This window comes from Drosophila guanche, unplaced genomic scaffold (genome assembly GCF_900245975.1).
Source record: "Drosophila guanche unplaced genomic scaffold, DGUA_6, whole genome shotgun sequence".
NCBI lineage: Eukaryota > Metazoa > Arthropoda > Insecta > Diptera > Drosophilidae > Drosophila > Drosophila guanche.
Genome location: NW_022995794.1, coordinates 40,361 through 61,106, shown reverse-complemented (window position 1 = coordinate 61,106; position 20,746 = coordinate 40,361). Strand labels below are relative to the sequence as shown.

General features: G+C 42.1%; 1 protein-coding gene and 1 long non-coding RNA gene across 11 annotated transcripts in view; both read left to right on the top strand.

The window, feature by feature from the left end:
* Positions 1-606: 606 nt before the first annotated feature.
* LOC117591558 lies at positions 607-978 on the top strand. The gene is made up of 2 exons (XR_004574419.1): positions 607-879; positions 949-978. It is a non-coding gene; the product is annotated as an uncharacterized LOC117591558 (long non-coding RNA).
* Positions 979-4,216: 3,238 nt separating this feature from the next.
* Positions 4,217-20,746, top strand: part of LOC117591556 (anoctamin-8) — a 45,787-nt gene continuing 29,257 nt past the window's right edge. For 8 of the 10 annotated variants that reach the window (XM_034284851.1, XM_034284860.1, XM_034284856.1 and 5 more), the window contains exons 1-2: positions 4,217-4,448; positions 7,149-7,547. In XM_034284851.1, coding sequence (XP_034140742.1) covers positions 7,277-7,547 — 271 coding nt within the window. In that variant the 5' untranslated portion in view covers positions 4,217-4,448; positions 7,149-7,276. Of the gene's footprint in view, positions 4,449-7,079; positions 7,548-20,746 lie in introns of those variants that run through there. The other 2 variants (XM_034284853.1, XM_034284852.1) reach the window with 2 other exon arrangements.

Here is a 20,746-nt window from a genome sequence, read left to right as displayed (position 1 = left end):
ATGTTTGTCTGTCCGTCTTGTATGTCGGCTACCTCTCAGAGACTATAAAAGCTAGAGCCACCGAATTTGCCTACAGACGGCTGTTATGTATATCACACTGACACAAAAGTACTGACACTGACACAACCTTCCGCCTCCACAAAGGGCGATAATCTGCTGTATCCACAACTTTGAAGATAAGAGAAAACAAAAAACAGAATTCCGTTGGGAATGACTACATCTATCTAACTGATCATTGAATTGGGATTAGATTAATTAAATTCATATTCAGTGGCACCCATCCTGTCCAGCAGCTTTTTTTGTTCTTGTTTTTTGTGGCTCACGCAGTGTGCGTCACTGGGAGCCGTAGATGTAGATTTCATATTTAGGAAAAGTGTAAAATTCGACACAAACCTCTAAAACACAGATATACTGACAGTACTGGGCATAAAAGTTTTGAAGCGTACGAAGCGATTTTTTTTTGTGGAATTTAGTTCTCTGTTGTATTTTAGTTGCATATTTATATCCCTTCTGTACTTTATTTTAATATTTATTTGCCTTTTTTAATAATTTTTTAATTTTTATTTTTTAATTGAATTTTTAATAAAATGCATTTATAATTCAGGCGAAGGACGTCGTGGTTGCTTTAATCCCTACCGTGGCGAACTTGGCGATCGTGGTGACCGTGGATATCGCAGTGAACGTAAGGAACGTCGTCGTCGCAACAACGATGATGAGGATGACCTAAATAACAACAAGGGCGATGAAGACGGCGAAGATGGCGAGAAGAAGCGCGAGTTCTACATCCCTCCGGAACCATCCACCGATGAAGCTGAGATTTTCGGCACCACCATCTCTTCGGGAATCAACTTTTCGAAATATGATCATATTCCGGTGAAGGTAAGTTTCTCGCCACTTACAAGCAAGAGTAAAAGAAAATACTAAATGAAAATGATATTTTGTGCATAGGTAAGCGGAATTGACCCACCAGCTGCCATTCAAAAGTTTGAGGATGCAAAGTTGCTATAAGTTGGCCACGCCCATTCAAAAGGTTGCCATACCGGTGATTACTGCTGGCCGTGACCTAATGGCCTGTGCCCAGACTTTCAGTTGGATAATTAGTGGCTTCTTCTTCGTTTGTTACACAGTCGATAGATTTGATTTTGAATTATAAGATTGAGGTCATCTACATCTTTATTTTTAGCGGCCAAAATTGCTCTCACTTAACCATTTAGTATTTTTGTGGTTAGCAATGATATCCGGGAATACGTTGTTGATAAGCTCGTCTTTTGATGATACGAAATTGCCAAAATTTTGAGGAAATGAAATCAAACCGCTCGATTTGTCTACATGAACACGTCCATTACCGATAGTCAGCAATTGCTTCGAGAAATCATCAGCAGATAGATCGTTCAACACTGCAACTCTCATATTTACAGACTGTTGAAGTTTCTTTACATATCGCCACAGATTTGATGCTTTGAGGTAAGCCTTTATTTCGTCTGCAGCAGTAGATCTTGGAATGACTGGTAGTGTTTGTCGGAAATCGCCATATAATAAAATCATTGCACCACCAAAACATCTCGAGTCATTGCGCAGATCTTTTAATGCGCGTTTGTGCGCCATTGTGCATTCGTCCCGTATGATGATTTTTGATGCTACTAAAACTTTGGCCATTGCGGAGTTTTTCGAAATGTTACATGTCGGTTGTTCAGAAGTTTGAATGGTTTAATGGCAATTTTAACGCTGAGTGAGCCGTACGGCATCCGTCTAACAATGTGGCCGCTATTCCAGAAGAAGCAATTGCTACCGCAATTTCGGATCTCGCACGTACAGTGGCCAAAATCAATGACATGAGGAATGTCTTCCCAGTTCCACCGGAGGCATCCAAAAAATATAAGCCGCCATTTCCATCATCAATTGCATTAATCAGTGTATCATAGACTTTCCTCTGCTTAGGATTCAACAGAGGTACATTCGTTTGAACTGATTGGATTAGTTCATGTGGATTATATTCATGTTCACGTTCCAATTCTCTATTAAATGCGTCATTCATTCCGCGATCTGGAGCTGGCATTCCTAACCTAACTAACAAACTGCCGCACATGAGGTAACACATATCTTCGATCAAGAGCAAAGTCTGGTTATGGATCTCCTCATTCACCTCAAGATCGTAATTTCTTGAGCTGACGCGAATTCGATGTAAAATATCTTCGGACATGTTATCTTTGTATTTGTTCCACAGGTCAAGTGGGTTCGATGGGAAGCATGTTGATATGATGATAGCAAATAATGTGCGTATCTGACTTGGAGATGCAGAAATAATTGCTTCAGCGATTGTCGTGTCCCAATGAGTATCGTTTTCAAGCAAATTTAGCTCTTGACATGCTGCACGAAATGTGGGGCACACGATACTATTAACAGTTCGCAGTGATTCAAATGATGTTGGCCCTCGAACATGTACCAGCAACAACCGCAAATAGAAACATTCATCATTCTTCGGATAAACTGTGTAAATACGACCAAGAGCATCAGTAGAACGCATATCTGGATGACCAGGAACTGCATTCGACGCTGTGAAATATACTCTCTGACCGTTCTCTAGATGCACCCCCAAATGTAAAACAGTGGGATGACGTTCGTGAATAGGGAATGAAAATATACGCCAAATTGCTTTATTGCAGTTCACATATCTACCAACTTGATAGGGCGTGATTTCATCATTGGTATTGGATGTAACAAATAAATAAAACAAATATTAAATATGATTAAACAAATACAAATGAACAACAAATGAACAAATTTATTTATTTATTATTTTTTTTTTCTCTCTCTTTATATTTACAAATGAACAAATGAACTTTTTATACAAATTTCTGAACACCCACATGATGTCTTCAGAAAAAAATAAAGTTTTGGCTTTAAGGCCGCAACAAACAGGCCATAAGTTGTTTTCTGATGTATTCTGCTACTCGCGACGGAAACAAATCCAACAAATCAAAAACCATGGCAATCGGTCCAGCCGTTCTCGAGTTATAAGTGCTTTACAAAATACGACTTTCTTTTATATATATAGATAAACATAAACCCCCACATATGTACATACATATGCACAAAATAGTGGTTCTGGTTGGTGGCTTTCTTTTCTAGCACTTTCCCTTTTATGCACTTTGGTGACGCAGCAGCGGCAGATCTTCGTGAATAACTTCTCCATGGCTACAATATTCCGGGCTGGGTAAGTCTACCAAAAGCCATTTGAAAGTGAACGAAGTATACTAATCAAAATTTAAATGTCTCGATAAGTGAGCGGATAATCCAATCACAGACCATGCCAAGTTGCGTGACAAATGTGAAAGCTACGATGGGGAAATTCCTAAAGGCATTGACAATATCTTTAATCCAATAATAAGTAAATTCACCCACCACGTTTGAGTCAATATTTAGGTAATATTTTCCCATTTTCTTTGCTTTATCTGCGGCGCACTTCATTCCCTTCAAAACAACATACCTTTCGAGCTCTGCCTTTGCATCAAGCACAATCATATGTTTGTCTTTGTGGACTCATCCTTCATGTTTCATGTATGTTGTTTGTCTGCCTTTCCCTTTACTCTCTCGCTCTTTGGCGGTCTCTCTCCGGCGGTTTGAAGCCGGCTTTTCGAAATGCCTCGTCTGGCCTCGCCCTGCGTCTGCGAATCATCTTACCCGCCCCGCCCCTCACACAAACAAAAGATACTTCGCTGCGTTTTGTGTCTTTACGGAACACGCACAGCCGAGACAAAATCAATAAATGACAAAGCCACCACGCCTTTGGCTTGGCTCATGAAGTAACTATAAGGATGTCTCATCGGCAAAACTAAGAAATTCGTGCGAGTGAAAAGTGCGAGTGAAAGGGCTCTCGCTGTAAGTGTGAGGGCAACGACAATGGAGTGTGCTGATTAACCATTTGAAAGAAATGTGAAAAAAACAGTATAATTGTTTCATAATTTAATTTTTAATAGTTTGCTACATGATAGTAGTCTTTGTTTAAAAAAAATATTTTGAAAAAATTTGAAAACAAAATTTTGCCCGCAACCAACTTTCCGCGTCGACAAGCAAACGAGCACTGACATTAAGAAAAAGCGGCGAGTAATTCTGCCACCGACGAGACCTCCTTATAGTTACTTCATGGCTTGGCTGCTCCTCGTGGTGGAATTTCACCATGGCCTCGGCCATGTGGAGGCAGACGGTTTCAGTCTCTGCGGCATTTCCCAGCGTGCAAGCAGGAGCATTCGGCCTGCTTCCCAACTTACATTCCAACAAAAACAAAGAAAAGTAATATCAAACAGTTTATTAATGAAACGAAATAATATACTTGAGCAATATGAGCGAGAGATAGAATGGCTTTGTGCCTGAGAGATCAAGTAAACCAAATGAAAATGTTCAGCCCTTTTGGCTTGTGGATTAACTATTGTTAGTGTGTGGTGTTTTTGGTAATTGTTTAACCTAAATGCAGAAGCGATTATGAAATAAGCAAACAGTTTTCAGTGTTATTCTCCTGAAGGGGACCGAAAAGGTTGTTCTTCGGCTATGAGAAAAAACTACGCGTAGTAGTTGAACGCACTTTGGATTGCTGGGTGGGTTTTTCTTTTTGGGGAGAGTCTTCGTCTTCATCGCTGTCGTTTTCGCTGAAGGTAATGACTTAACCCCCCCACCCTTTGATGTGAAATCGACCAACCAAGACATCAAAGTCTGCCGACAAAGTCTGCGCAAAATTTCTCTTTTAAAACATTTTCCCTTTGTCGTTTGCGTGTTGCATTTTTCTTGGCAACACGCAAACACTTTGCAATTTTTGCATTTTTTTAAAAGCTTTTTTTAACTTGATTCGAGTTTTTCCTGACTAAACTTTCGGTTACGCTTGTTAGTGAGTGTATCCTTTGTAGCATGTCACCTACAACAATAGTTGTTGTAGCTGTGCCACTCGAGCTGGTCGGGGGTGTAACCAATAAGGAGGGCGCACCGCGCTGGCTCCGGCTGTATGATCGGTAGAAGGGGGGGTTCCGATAATTGCTTATTGTTACGTGCTCGCATTGATGCTATTTCTTATTCATTTTAATTTCGCGTGCAGACCTATGCTAGAACGTAGGGGAGGGAATGAGGGGGATAGGGAAAGGTGAAGTAACCGGAAGGGGAAAACTTAACCACCGAAATACATATCCACCATGATTGACGGCTGCGCTGGTCTTGTTGCGGCAGTCCTTGCCCACCCAACCATGATCATCCTATAAATTCCAAGAGATATAATAGTTTCGGATGATCCCTTTTTAGTCATGGTTATTCTATATTCCACAGTAGCATGGCTCCTTAATACAAAAATCTCTAGCAATTCGTTTTCAACAAATTAATGATAGGTTTATTATAAACAATGGAAGTTCATTCCTTATATATGGGTATGTATGTATATAAAGAGAAATATATAAAAAAAGTTGTTTTCTGTCAAATAAAGGGGCTACAAAATATATATCAATAAGTGAATAAGGTGAATAAGGAAATATTAATTGTAATAAGTTTAATAGTTAGATTCCTTTAATTGTATTCAAAATGTAAATTTTTAATTTAGTTCGATATGTTTTGGATTAATATGTAATTATTTTTAATTCATTCATTTCATTTTCATTTTTAATCCAACGGAAATTATGTTGGCTCTAATTAAATGCTCATAAGTGTAAAGTTCCATAGATAAAGCCAAGCTTTGAAGAAGCTCCGAAAGCTCGCAAGCTTTACGTTGGCCGAAATCGCAAGAACAAGAAAGACCGATCAAATATTTATTTAATGTGCATGGCAGTAAAGTCTCTAACAAGTTAAGATTAGCAATAAAATAGGTTCTTTCACTTACGTATTTGCTTTATGTCATCCATGTCCAAAAGATCTTTCGGCGATGGGAGAGCGAACCTGAAAGCTTTTAAGAGAGAGCACACACAATTGATCATACACACATAAACATATGATTTCCCTCCGTTTGTTTTAATTCTTTCTTTTTGGGGTTGGATTTAAAATTTAAATTAAATTAAATTAAAATTTAATTTAATGGAATAAGTAAATTTTACGTTAGTTTCTTAATGTTTTTGTCACTTGCGCTAAATATCACTACTTTTCTTTCTGTATTAATCAAATTCAAAACGAGGTCTGAATCCAGACATGGCAGCGATGACATGGGGACACAAGTATAAATTTGAAGAGCACGGCCTGTAGCCTCTACGGGTCAATGACCTCGCAAGTGCACATATGTTTTAAATGCACAGTGGGACATATAGAGTTTCGTATTTTGTTCTTCACTGTCACTATGCCGTTGATTTTAGTTGGTTTAGGGGAGCAACAAAAAAATGTTAAGCCAGCATGTGGTGGCACCGGTACATAGGCAGGTTATGTTGAACCGCACATAGAAATATTCCGTCAAGGCCTGGGTCAGAGATCGTCAGATAGTCACATCACTCAGCCCAACTCGCTAATTTCTGCTCTCATGCCTCTGTAGGCGGGGGATGATGGTCGAGGAGCTCGATCGCGGCTGTTCTGTCTTGGTGCTGTTGAGGCCGCTCTCGAACGAATTTCGGACACTGGGTCGCGCCTGTGCTAAAGCTGCTGGTGGGGGCCAGGGTGGTCTTCCAAAAATATGCCCTTCTATGGGCCCAGTGGACGCCGTAGGTATTTCTCCGGTGTTCCGTGGGTAATTTATTCGGAACTCATCCGGTAACTGGCAGCAACCTCTTCTGTCTTCTTTTTATGTTCGCTCCATATGGCCGTGGTCGCGACGTATATGTACGTCTGTACTCTTTGAATACCACGAGGAGAAGGCTCGCTCTACTTTTTCCGGAAATCAGCTCTTCCCAGCCTAATTTTCGGTCCCTCTTCTGTTTGTCAGAACTACAGTGGGAAACAAACAGCAATTGGGACTGTGAGTCAGAGCGAAATTCGATAAAAATATTTGTTGCCCACTGTGGTGAATTGCATCCACCAGAGGGCGTGCGAAAGCTCAGCTTGCACCAGAATTTGACTACTAGAAGTACTGGTGTTGTATAGTTTCAGGCTGAACTTTAACTTGACAGTTTTTTTTTTTTTTTTGAGCTATGAACAAGCGCACTACACCTTTTGACCCATTTTGTGGACTAATTTTCGCGGAAAATGTTTATTCTCAGGCACAAATTGTAACACATTCAATTGAAAAGCGTCAAACCGAAAACAAATTTAACATCCATCTCACAGCCAAAAAGTACACAAAAATTGAGTCAAAACAAATCAGCGAAATAGTTTTTGGCACAACAGGATGAGCCAAAGTTTTGATAGTTCACATGGAAGTGGAAGTGTAGGACCTAGGTTAGGTTATCCAGAGCGTCAGTCCTCGGAGGATGTGCCCGAGTCTACAGCCACAGCAACGACGGAAACAGGAACAGCAACAACAACAGCCGGAGATGGACAACAAGGAGCGGGTGTCGGAGCTGGAGGTGAGGATAATATTACCGATGACAATTTCGAATCGAATTTGCGGCGTCGCAAAGGCAAAATAATATCCTGTGCCAAAGAGACCATTGAGAATGGTGAGTAGTGCCAAAGACAAGGAGACAACAAATATTTACTTTTTTAAATATCTACTATATACATATGTATGTATGTATGTAATTACATATGTACTCTACAATATACATATATGTATCTATTTGGACATGCTTGGCATGTGTAAGCAGATGAACATTTGAGTGGCAAGTGCTTTCCTACAACTTTCTAATAACTTTAATTTTCTAATAACTGTCATCTACATCTACAACAACTCGCCCCCCCTTCCCTACACCCACATACTGCAGACTCGCTACAGAGGCAAAGGCCGCTGACTACACGAAGCTGAGTGTGAAAGAGAATGTGAAAAAAACAACAAAAGCTGCGGGAAAGGGTGGGTTTAGCCACTGCAAATTTATTTCTTCATTTTGGCTATAATAATGATCCAATCGGATACCAATTTGGAGATCTGATAGTTATGGTCATTCCCTACGGAATTGCGTTTTTAGTTTTCTTTTATCTTCAAAATTGTAGGTTTGGGAGGTTTTCGCTCTTTTGCGGGGCGGAAGCGGGCGTGGCTCATTTTTTAAATACACTTGTAACAGTGTTAGCATACAGAATGGATGCAAAATTTGGTTGCTCTAGCTCTTGTAGTCTCTGAGTACTAGCCGCTCATCAGGACGGACAGACGGACGGACAGACAGGCGGACAGACAGAAATGGCTCAGTCGACTCGGCTATTGATGCTGATCAAGAATATGTGTACTTTATGGGGTCGGAAACGTTTCCTTCTGTATGTTACATACTTTGTGCACAAATATAAAAAGTGGGTCGTCGCTCCCTTTCACATCTTCACAGATCACTCTGGATGCCTAAAACGGTGTAGCAAATGCGCTGGCAGTCATCAGCTCCTCTGGTGGCGGGACGAACTGCACTCAAGTGCAAAGGTAGAACACATGCTCTGGATCCTCGCGCATTGAATCACTTGGGACACTCGGGAGAGCGCTCGTGTTTGAACAGTCAGGAATTGGGTGAGAAGGTAGATCCCCTCTACTTCGTGAGGACACGAATAGCGAAGAGGCTGTAGGGCACTGTAAGCTTCCTTCGGAGACCATGGAAAGGACTGACTCTTGCCAAGAGTAGCCGTCGTCCTGCTTTGGGACCGCCAATGTTGAGGAGGGCTCCACAGGGCTGCCTGCGTCCTAGAGTCCATTTGGACTCCATGGTTGGATAACCATTCGGTTATCTAACATCACGCCTAGATACCTGATTAAGTCCTGTGACCTGATAGTCGCGTCACCCACCTGAATTATCACGTGCTCCACCTCCATCCGGCTCGTAATGAGAACTGCCTCACGTTTATGGCCGGCCAACTCCAGTGATGCGCTTTCCATCCAGTTGTCAACGGTCCGGACTGCCACGTTGGTCGTCTCCTCTATTTCCTGGAGCTTCTTGGCCACCACGATCAGGGCTATCTCTGCGGAGGCTAGATCCTCAGGACTTCGTCGTACATTATACTCCATAAAAGATATCCTAAAACAGACCCCTGTGGAACTTCGGCTGTCATACTGTAGAGCTTCGGTCCCTCCTCAGTCTCGTACCACAGTACCGACAGATATTTATCGACTATACGTAGCAGATGGGTTGGATTCCGGTTCTCGCAATCGTCTCCTTGATCAGACTCCAGCTCGCAGAGCTGAATGCGTTCCGGATGTCCAGGGTCAGTCGGCTATGTAGAATAATCTCCAGGACTTTGCCGACGGTATCCAGCAGGCATATTGGCCTGTATGAGGACGGTTCCTACGGCGGCTTGTCTTCTCTCTGCAGAAGGTCTAGGAGCTGCCCCTTCCACTGCTTGGGAAAGACTCCTTCCCGAAGGCAACTATTATAGACATCTACCAACAGCCCTGGCCTAGTGGCTTCGCCAAGCTTTAGCGCCTTGTTGGGGATCCGGTCTGGTCCTGTGGCCTTTTTGTCTCCGACTTTCCTTATGGCTGCTCCCACCTCCCCCATAGAGATCGGGGTCCACATTTCAAGGTCTTCTCGCGTGACGCTCACCTCTTGTAGTGGGTGCTGTAGAAATAGCGCCTCCACGCCTGCGACGAACCAGCCTCGGGCACGTCACATCTAACACTGCCTGACGTCTGATCTTAGTACCGACCTTGTATGCCCCCTAGGTTTGAATTCCGCTTTCTCGCATATTTGCCTATTCTCTTTACGGCTCGCTTTGATGGTCGGAGATCCTCTCCCGCGGAATCGAACTCTGACCGACCCCTCGCTCTCTTGTAGCACTTCCTTGACCGTAGGCATGTTTTTCGCAGTTTGGAAATCTCCTCATTCCACTAGTAGCAGGGTGACCCTCGTCTCCTCGGCTTCCTTCTTGGCAGTGCCGCGTCACACGTTTCCTCTAGGTGTTTTCCAAGTTTCACAGCCAGGCTGTCTGCCGTTTCGCAAGTCGAGCCCCAATTGGCTTCGAGAAGAGAACCCTTGAACGTCCTTACATTTAGTCTCGGTGCTCTTGGCTTGCCCTCTCCTTTGGTTCTCTCCGCAAGCGAAATGGATCCTAAACGTAAACTTCTCGCTTACTCTCCACTTCGCCTATCGACAGAGTGAGCTGCTTATGAATGTAAGATCGATGATCGACCCAAGCATATCTCCTGAAGGGGGCTAATACCGCTTGAAGCAAGCCATGGCTTGTTAGGAGTTGACCCAGCCTTCTCTGCAGCCATGTGCTAAGCTGGGGTATGAGTCGTCTGGTCCACATAACCTTTCCCGCTTGGTTCCATCGCCTTTGCCCTCTTGCCGCTCGCCGGTTACCGCTTTGGCGGTCCATATATTTCATAAAAAGTTGGTCTGGATCGAAGCGGCAAAATCGAGTCGAGTAGTGTTATCGAATTGGAAGTGGATAGGATCATTATTATGCAGATTTTGCCGCTTCGATCCAGACCAACTTTTTATGAAATATATGGACCGCCAAAGCAGTAGCCAGCGAGCGGTAAGAGGGCTGCATAGCAATGGGGCAAAGGCGCTAGTTAGAATGAAGAATGAAGAAGAATTTAATTTGCAATGGCCAACCCCACAACGTCCAGTAGCTTTGCTTATGCTTGCTTCTTGTTGCTCATTCTTTCCCGCTCGCACACTCTGCCTCATGCAGTATGTGTTTTGGGTGTCGAGCTAAAAAAGCGTGTTGGCGGGAGAAGTGATGTAGATGTAGATTTCAGATAAAGAAAAAGTTTTAAATGTTGAATTCGAAAAAAGCACTAAGTTAAAGATATGATGACTAAGTACCGGGATGTGACGCGTTTGAAGCACAAACATTCCTGCTCGTTTTGCGTTTGCGTCATGCCACCGACTGACCTAGAACACAGGTAGCTAGAAATCCATCTCAACAGATTGGGCGGATTTCGTCCTCTTTGTGATGTGGTTCATGTGGGAAAAATCTATTTCTGTGCTTTTGAAATATTGTGGAATGTTATTTAATATTTACCTCGCTGGTACATATTCTAGGTATACATTCAACCATTTTATTTAGGCAGCGATATTAAAGAACTAGTTTCCTAGTTTATGACTCGTTATCAGTTTTCCCATTGCTTCTTTTTAGGCTCTTTATGGATTTGGCCGATTTGTTCTTCATTAGTTTTTTTCTGGCTTAGATTTCCCTTTTGAGCTCTTTTAAAGCTGAGTATCATTCTTGAGGATGCACGTTAATGCACGCTTGTGTACATATTTGTTTTCGCATTTGGATTTCTTTAGAAACTTGAAACCCTTTTCAAATGTATTTCTACCTCGCTTGGGCACAGACCTTCTAGCATTCACTTTTCCTGCCTTCAGGCTGTTTGGGCTACGCTTGCAATTTCATTACAGGAAGATTTTGTGGTAAAAGCAGACCAGACCCATTGATCTTGAGGCACAACATATTTCACTTGGCTGCTGAGAGACTCACTTTCTTGTGTGTATGTAGAAACGCAATCTAAACCATGTAATATTTACATAGCCGACTTCTTCGTTGTTTTTCTGTGTGTTTTTATATCTTTATATTACAGCCTTTGTCTAAAAAAAGCTTTTGGCACAGCGTGTGCCAATTATGGAACACAAAAAAGACATACAAAAAGTGGATGGAAGAGCTTTGTTTGTGTCATTCTTGCAGTTTGTACTTGCAATTTTAACGAGATGTTAAAATGAGAATGCACTTGAATTTTGCGAGAAATTAGGGAAAGGCGACACAGAACCTGCGAACAGACCCCCAATGGAGATTAAGCCCATGCTGGGGCGTGCCTCATTATATAGCCATTAGTTTCTCGGCTGCACTTTGGCTTAGCTTCAACGGCAAACTGATTTTGTAAATTAGAAGATTTTAATGGCCATTTCATTGTTTGTGCTGCCGCTTGCTGTGCTGCATTCTTTATGGCGCATTTATGGTTAAGTGCGCATCCGTTTGCCTTTGAGGGGAAAAAAAACAAAAAAATTAAACAGAGAAAAGAAAAACATGAAGAAAACGGATTGCCAACCATAACAAATATGCGTGCTTTTTATACCCGGTACTCAAAGAGTAAATAGGGTATATTGTATTTGTGCGAATACCGGTTGTATGTAACGCACAGAAGGAAGCGTTTCCGACCCCATACAGTATATATATAGCCGAGCCGACAAACAAGACGGACAGACGGACAGACAGACATGGCTCTATCGACTCAGCTATTGATGCTGATCAAGAATATATATAGACTTTATGGGGTCGGAAACGTTTCCTTCTGTGTCCTTCTTCACAAATACAATATACCCTATTTACCGAGTACCGGGTATAAAAAGTTCTGCCAAAGAAAATAAAACCGTCCGTCTTTCCGTCTTGTTTGTCGGCTAGTTCTCAGAGACCATAAGAGCTCACACTGAAACCAGTGTATTTCAAAAATTATCCCCGCCCCCTTCCTTCCCGGCAAAAGGGCGAAACAAAGTGGTTTTAATTTGTAAGATAATGCTGTAGCTCTAAGATTCTACTATGAATTTCATAGTATAGTATAGTAATTGTATATGGTATAGTATAGGGATTGTTGGCTTATTTCTAATTTCTCTTATATATCCTTTCAGTCTCAGTTTCATTTGCATTAGATCGAAATATAATTTTGTTCTGCTGGAAGTTCCTCCACTGTTGTTACTTTAAGAAATTTGGAAGAACTATTTTAAATAGCTAATTAAAGTCTATGACTATTGGGAACTCAAATCTAATCAACATGTGAATTTTAGTAACTTGTTAATGGGCCCCCAAAGTCCCAAACTAATAGCCAGCCCCTTATACCAATCAGATCGTTTATTGCAGCAAATACCAAAACACCAAGGATAGAGGATGACGAGCTGTCTCTATTGCCATTCGAGGTGTTAAATCTAGATTTGAAAAATTGTGGCAAGTTTTGTCTTGGGTGTCTATCATTCCATGCGCCACAAATGGAAGCCTTCTATTAGAAATAGTCTTGGCCCTGGCAAGCTGGCTGCCTGATTGCCTGGACTATCTGTATATGTCTGTGCTCCAGCAAGTTGCAACCGGATGTTCCTGTGCATATGTATATAGTTGCAACATGTTTGAGCGAGCCTGCTTTAAACCTTGCCTGACTGACTGCGGGTGCTGCTGACATTGAGAGAAGCTTAATTTTTAGGCAGAAAAAAAAACCCGGTAAGCCCCAGGTGTGGTTTTCGTTTGTAGCTCCGTTCCAGGTGCATGTGCGGATATTCCTTTCATTTGGATATCCGTGCTCTGTGTGCATGTGCGTGGCTTATACCCTTGATTGGCTGATAATACGATTGGCTTCTGTCAACTGGTGTCCGTCCATTCCACTCGATATCCCATCACGACCTGACCAAAACTTGTTTCCTTTAATTCTTTATTGAAAATCTTCGATGCGAATCGATCCAATTGTAAAGGTTGTCTGTATGTTGCAATTATAATTTGTGTCTTGTAATTCAATTAGGAATAATTCCTCGGAGACTTTTTGTTTAAATGGAATTGTGCGAATGCATCTGAAGTGGAAAAAACTAAAGGGGAAAGTTTAGGATTGTTGACGATTACTAATGTGGATTCAAATATGTACGACAAAATCGAACTTTTTGTTTCTCAAGGAACCAAAGCGATTTTTCTGATGGATATCTTACATTAAATGTCTGTAATCAATTTTTTTTTTCTAATGCAGAACTTTTCTTTAACTATTTTTAAAGTCTGGTATATTTTTTTAAATATTTTTTTTCAGAGGTGAGGGTTTGTTTTTTAAAATACCATACTCTGGCAGTTGGGCGCTCAACCCTATACCTAAAATCCCTATCCCATCCTGATACAAATATAAAGTTTGCTTCTGGTACTTTCTTTCTGGGACAGATTGTAGTCAGTTGTAGATTGTAGTAACATTGTAGTCTTGATGATGCCGAAAGCTTACCCTTTTCAATGGAAACAAAAGAAAGGGCACTAAAAACCCACCCAGGGGTGCTACTGGAAGTTGGTTGTGCTGCTCCCAGCAGAATTTACTTGCTTGCACCTCCGACACCACCGACGAGCTTTCCGAAAAAGTCGAGTAGAACCGCCCTCAGCATTGCACTGCTGCGACGTGGGTACGATGGAGAACTTTAACACTTTTTCTGACCAAAAACCAATTTTTCAAAAGTACCTGAAATAATTTGTTATCGCAATGTATCCGAAAATATTGATATTCAAAGTTATATAGTCCAAAATTTAACAGATCTTACCGATGTTAGGTTAAAAAAATTGTAACAGACATTTTTAGCTGACAAGAAAACGATCGTTATCTTTCGTAGTGACCAGACGTGTTTTTTTTGCGCTCCGTATTTTCCTTTCTATTTTGGATAAAAAACCGGGTTTTTTTCAAAATAATTCTTCTTATAATTATTGAATAGTTAGGTTAGTTGTGTGTTTGTACTTTTTCTTGTTGTAAGTACGCCCTCACTATTAACCCCTATCTCTTGTAGTTGCGCCTTTCACTCTCTAACTCGAGTAACTGTTCTCCCTCTCTCGATCTCAATACTTTCTGTGCACTTTCTGTGTTCTAAGCACTTGGTCGGCACACTGGTCCCATTGCTATTTGTATTGTGAAAATAATTTTTATTTTTTTTTTATTTTTTATTTATATATTAAATATAAATAATAAAAATAATGGAATACTTGGTTGTGTGCTCCGCCAAGGCTTGCAAAAAGCAGATCACCCACGACCAGCCGATCATCCCTGGCTGGCTCTGCGATAACGTAGTGCACGCAAAATGTATTGGGTTTTCAGGCGCAATTTCAAAGCGTAATGGTCTGCATTACAGTTACGAGGCATGTCGGTCTGTCGAGAATGACATGGTCACGTTTATGAGGCAGACGCAAAAAGGCTTTAAGGAGCTGACCGTGGGCTTTAAAAAGCAGTACGATCGGCTTCTAACCATGGAGTCTTAATTCAGCAGTTTTAAAGTGCTGAATGAGTCTCCTAGGCGCAAAAAAGTCATTCCTCGTGATCTGCAAGTGCCTATCCCTCGACCGCTCGCTGCTGATCAGCTGTCTCCGTCCTCTCCGATAGGTCAGCAGCTAATTTCGTTCGCCACTCCAAGGGCAACGACAACTGCTGGTGATCAAGTTTCGGCTACCGAATCGATCATCTCGGAGAACATGCAGCCAGTTAGTACTGTAACGTCCGTGTCTGTCGAGTCCAAGTTTTGTGTTGGGTGTCTATCATTCCATGCGCCACAAATGGAAGCCTTCTATTATAAATAGTTTTGGCCCTGGCAAGCTGGCTGCCTGATTGCCTGGACTATCTGTATATGGCTATACTCCAGCAAGTTGCAACCGGATGTTCCCGTTCATATGTATATAGTTGCAACATGTTTGAGCGAGCCTGCTTTAAACCTTGCCTGACTGACTGCGGGTGCTGCTGACATTGAGAGAAGCTTAATTTTTAGGCAGAAAAAAAAACCCGGTAAGCCCCAGGTGTGGTTTTCGTTTGTAGCTCCGTTCCAGGTGCATGTGCGGATATTCCTTTCATTTGGATATCCGTGCTCTGTGTGCATGTGCGTGGCTTATACCCTTGATTGGCTGATAATACGATTGGCTTCTGTCAACTGGTGTCCGTCCATTCCACTCGATATCCCATCACGACCTGACCAAAACTTGTTTCCTTTAATTCTTTATTGAAAATCTTCGATGCGAATCGATCCAATTGTAAAGGTTGTCTGTATGTTGCAATTATAATTTGTGTCTTGTAATTCAATTAGGAATAATTCCTCGGAGACTTTTTGTTTAAATGTGATATGATCCGCCGTTTTGCCGCCCTGGTCTATCGTTCCCGGCTAGCTCTCGGGGAAGTCAGGGGTGTTTTCGACCCGATAGCCAGGGGACGGATTTAACAAAAAAACCTACTTTCTCGCATGTAACGGACAGATCTAATTTTTCTTACACGCGTCTACGTTAGCACTCTCCTCGGCGGGGTCAGTCGGTGTTTCTTTGACCATTGCGAGTCCCTCCCATCCATGAGCGTTCAAAATGTTGCACGCTCCCGATTAATAAACATCTGGTTCCACTCTTCCGACCTCTCTCGTCCCACCCAATCTAGTAAGTTCTACTCCATTTTCATTTTCTTTTCAAGTTTTCAAACATACTTCAACATTTTTTTATATTTAATTTTATAACTCTACTTAATTGCTAAAACATTTTTATACCTCGACTGACATTCACTTTGCGGAATAAATAAATACTAACATAAAAAATACTAACATTCAAAAAAAATACACGCACTCTATTTCTCTTTTGCCCGAGGTGGCATCCCCAAATTTTATGTAAACAAAGCTGAAAGTGGTATGCAAATTTAAATGATTAACTTAAACTAAAAAGAGCTCTTGTTAGTAGTTATTGCATGATATGTATACGCTGGGAAAAGGGGCTGGTATTCGGGGGGAAAAATAGACTCCGCTTACATGGATTAATTAAACGGACCTATACGAAAACCTATTCTAACATATTTTTGGTTGTTGTTCTTTTTTTGTATTTTATTTTATTTTATGTGATGACTTGTGTTTTGAACTATCAAGTCCAAATAAATTGTATGTGCTAAGTGTGAATCGATTAAGTGTTCCCGGGAATGAATATACAAAGTGCGAATGAGGTTGTAGTGGGTATGAGTGGGTATGATGTATGTGTGATGGGGCTTATTTTCGGTATATCATTGTAATAATAGGGTTAATATGGGTGGCTATTTCTACATAAATACGTGCGGGTTTTTAGAGGGTGTGATGTGTGTGTGATGAGTGTGATGTGTGTGATGGGTGGTGCGCTGTGCCGCTGCGTTGTGCGGGGCGCCAGTGCGTGGTGCGTATGTGATGGGTGTGCACCGTGTGTAATGTATGGTGCGCTCTGCCGCTGCGGTGTGCGGGGCGCCGGTGCGTTGTGCGGGGTGTTCCCTTGGATTGGGCACTCTGATCCTTCTGCAGTGCTCCGGCCGGGCCAGTCTTGGCGCTGACCCTGCTGTCGGCTCTCTGCGTGGTGTCCGCTGCTGCCGTCTTCTCCTTCCAGCGCCGTCGTCGCCTCTCTTCCCGATTGTCGGTTTCGTGTTGTTATCTTTTATACGAGCCTGGGCACTGATTTTATTTTGTCTCCTTTTTTTCTTCTCACTTTTACTTTAGGTTGCCGACCGACCTCTTGTCATTCTTCCCGGAAACTGACCCTCTCAACCTAACCTTCACGGCCACGTTCCCTTCTATCCTTCCTGTCACCTTGCAACCCTTTTTCAGCCTCCTCGGATCCACAGCAGAGGCCGCTGTCTGGTCCTCTTCTCCAGCCCTGTCGGTTATCGGCTACCTCAGAAAGCCGTCCATAACAAATGGAATTGTGCGAATGCATCTGAAGTGGAAAAAACTAAAGGGGAAAGTTTAGGATTGTTGACGATTAATAATGTGGATTCAAATATGTACGACAAAATCGAACTTTTTGTTTCTCAAGGAACCAAAGCGATTTTTCTGATGGATATCTTACATTAAATGTCTGTAATCAATTTTTTTGTTTCTAATGCAGAACTTTTCTTTAACTATTTTTAAAGTCTGGTATATTTTTTTAAATATTTTTTTTCAGAGGTGAGGGTTTGTTTTTTAAAATACCATACTCTGGCAGTTGGGCGCTCAACCCTATACCTAAAATCCCTATCCTATCCTGATACAAATATAAAGTTTGCTTCTGGTACTTTCTTTCTGGGACAGATTGTAGTCAGTTGTAGATTGTAGTAACATTGTAGTCTTGATGATGCCGAAAGCTTAACATTTTCAATGGAAACAAAAGAAAGGGCACTAAAAACCCACCCAGGGGTGCTACTGGAAGTTGGTTGTGCTGCTCCCAGCAGAATTTACTTGCTTGCACCTCCGACACCACCGACGAGCTTTCCGAAAAAGTCGAGCAGAACCGCCCTCAGCATTGCACTGCTGCGACGTGGGTAACATCTTACCGATGTTAGTTTAAAAAAATTTTAACAGACATTTTTAGCTGACAAGAAAACGATCGTTCTCTTTCGTAGTGACCAGACGTGTTTTTTTTTGCGCTCCGTATTTTTCTTTATATTTTGGATAAAAAACCGGGTTTTTTTTAAATAATTCTTCTTATAATTATTGAATAGTTAGGTTAGTTGTGTGTTTGTGCTTTTTCTTGTTGTAAGTACGCCCTCACTATTAACCCCTATCTCTTGTAGTTGCGCCTTTCACTCTCTAACTCGAGTAACTGTTCTCCCTCTCTCGATCTCAATACTTTCTGTGCACTTTCTGTGTTCTAAGCACTTGGTCGGCACACTGGTCCCATTGCTATTTGTTTTGTGAAAATAATTTTATGTGAAATTTTTGTGAAAATATATTAAATATAAATAATAAAAATAATGGAATACTTGGTTGTGTGCTCCGCCAAGGCTTGCAAAAAGCAGATCACCCACGACCAGCCGATCATCCCTGGCTGGCTCTGCGATAACGTAGTGCACGCAAAATGTATTGGGTTTTCAGGCGCAATTTCAAAGCGTAATGGTCTGCATTACAGTTACGAGGCATGTCGGTCTGTCGAGAATGACATGGTCACGTTTATGAGGCAGACGCAAAAAGGCTTTAAGGAGCTGACCGTGGGCTTTAAAAAGCAGTACGATCGGCTTCTAACCATGGTGTCTTAATTCAGCAGTTTTAAAGTGCTGAATGAGTCTCCTAGGCGCAAAAAAGTCACTCTTCGTGATCTGCAAGTGCCTGTCCCTCGACCGCTCGCTGCTGATCAACTGTCTCCGTCCACTTCGATAGTGCAGCAGCTAATTTCGTTCGCTACTCCAAGGGCAACGACAACTGCTGGTGATCAAGTTTCGGCTACCGAATCGATCATCTCGGAGAACATGCAGCCAGTTAGTACTGTAACGTCCGTGTCTGTCGAGTCCGTTCCAAAGCCCATCCCATCTATTTCGATCCCACCAGTTAATAAACGTCCCGAACCACCGGATATTGCCGTCACAGGTACCAGATCAGTGGTGCCAAAACCTCTGGTGGGAGTCCCACCAAAACGGCAAGTTTTTGTCTCTCGGCTTGCCCATGACCTCACATCTAATGATGTACCTGCTTTTATACAAAACAAAATAAAAGCCGTTGGCTTACAGGTGGATAAGTTTAATTTCTCTTGGGCCAGGGAGATATCCTCTTTCAAAATTAGCGTGTCTCCAACTCATTTCGAGACCATTTGCTCTTCCAAATTTTGGCCAGAGCACCTGGTTGTGAAAGAGTTTAAGGCCAAGAAGAAAAATAGGCCCCCCATAACCATTCCTAGTAGTGAGGCCAGTGGTCCTTCCTCCTCTGCTCATTCCTCCTCTGCTCCATCCACCTCTTCCCACTGGAATTCCTTGCAGTCAAACAACTAACATCCCTCTTTGTAGCCTATCAAAATGCTCGCGGCTTTCGTAGTAAGCTTAGCACTCTTTTTATGGATAGTTTCACATTGTCATCCCATGTTATTGTGTTCACCGAAACCTGGTTAAAGCCGTGCATTCGTAGTTCCGAAGTTTTGGCAGATCGGTACACAATTTATAGGTTCTGATTGCAGTAAACTCTTACTTTACGTCGGAACTAGTCCAGGTCTCCGAGACCTGGAATTCCTCTGTGTTAGACTGATTCTTACCGGCCAGTCTATTTATGTCACTTGCTCGTATATTCCACCGACTTCGGATGTACTAATATACGAGCAGCACTTGTCTGCCTTAAAAACTGTTTCTTCCTCGCTATCTGATAAAGACCATTAAATAGTTCTTGGGGATTTCAACCTGCCAGGTACTGTCTGGTCTTCGGTTAACGAGTCAAACAACCTTGTGCCCATGTCACGACATTAGTTTATTGATGGCTTATTAGACCTGTCTCTGTCTCAAGTCAACCATGTAAAAAACTCCTCGGGTCGATTGCTTGATCTGTGCTTTGTCTCGGATCCGACCGTAGCGTTGGTAACACGAGCACTCCCGCTCACTTTACCTGAAGACTGCTATCATCCTACTTTCGAAGTGTCGGTAGATATTGGACCTACTGTATCGGATCGTGCGGATCGTAAAGCCGAGTTTACGAAGTTCAATAACTTAATTAGAAATTTTGCACTGACGTCATTGTAGGTACAAACATTTTTTAAAATGTACTTGACACAATTTTTTACACGTGAGTCCCACTTTCATGACCGACTAGATCTGCGAAACCTCCTTGGTTCACCAAAGAGGTATCCAGTCTAACGAACCTAAAATCAAGACTATTTAAAAAATCTCAAGAAGTTGGTTCTCCCTCTTCTCTTTCTAATTACTTAATAGCTCGGTCAAATTTCACTGTTCTTAATGCTCAATGCTATAGGAACTACCTCCTTCGATGCAGGATACGTTTTTCAAAGGACCCTAAACAGTTTTACAGCTTCGTAAACAGTAAGCGTAGAACGTCCGCACATCCATCCTCGCTATCATTTTTGAATATGTCGGCAAACAATGATCAGGCAATCGCCGATCTTTTTGCACAATTTTTTCAAACCACCTATTCCCAGGAAAGCTACCCAGGTCATATGTATCCATATAGTTTACCAAGGTCGAATGGCATTTTCTGCCCTTTGTTAAATGAAGGCTCCTTACTTCATGAACTTCAATTAGTTAAGCCGGTATTCTCACCGGGCCCTGACGGAGTTCCCGGCTGTGTACTCAGGTACTGTGCCGAGTCTCTGTGCGGACCTTTGCTTAAACTATTCACTCTATCTA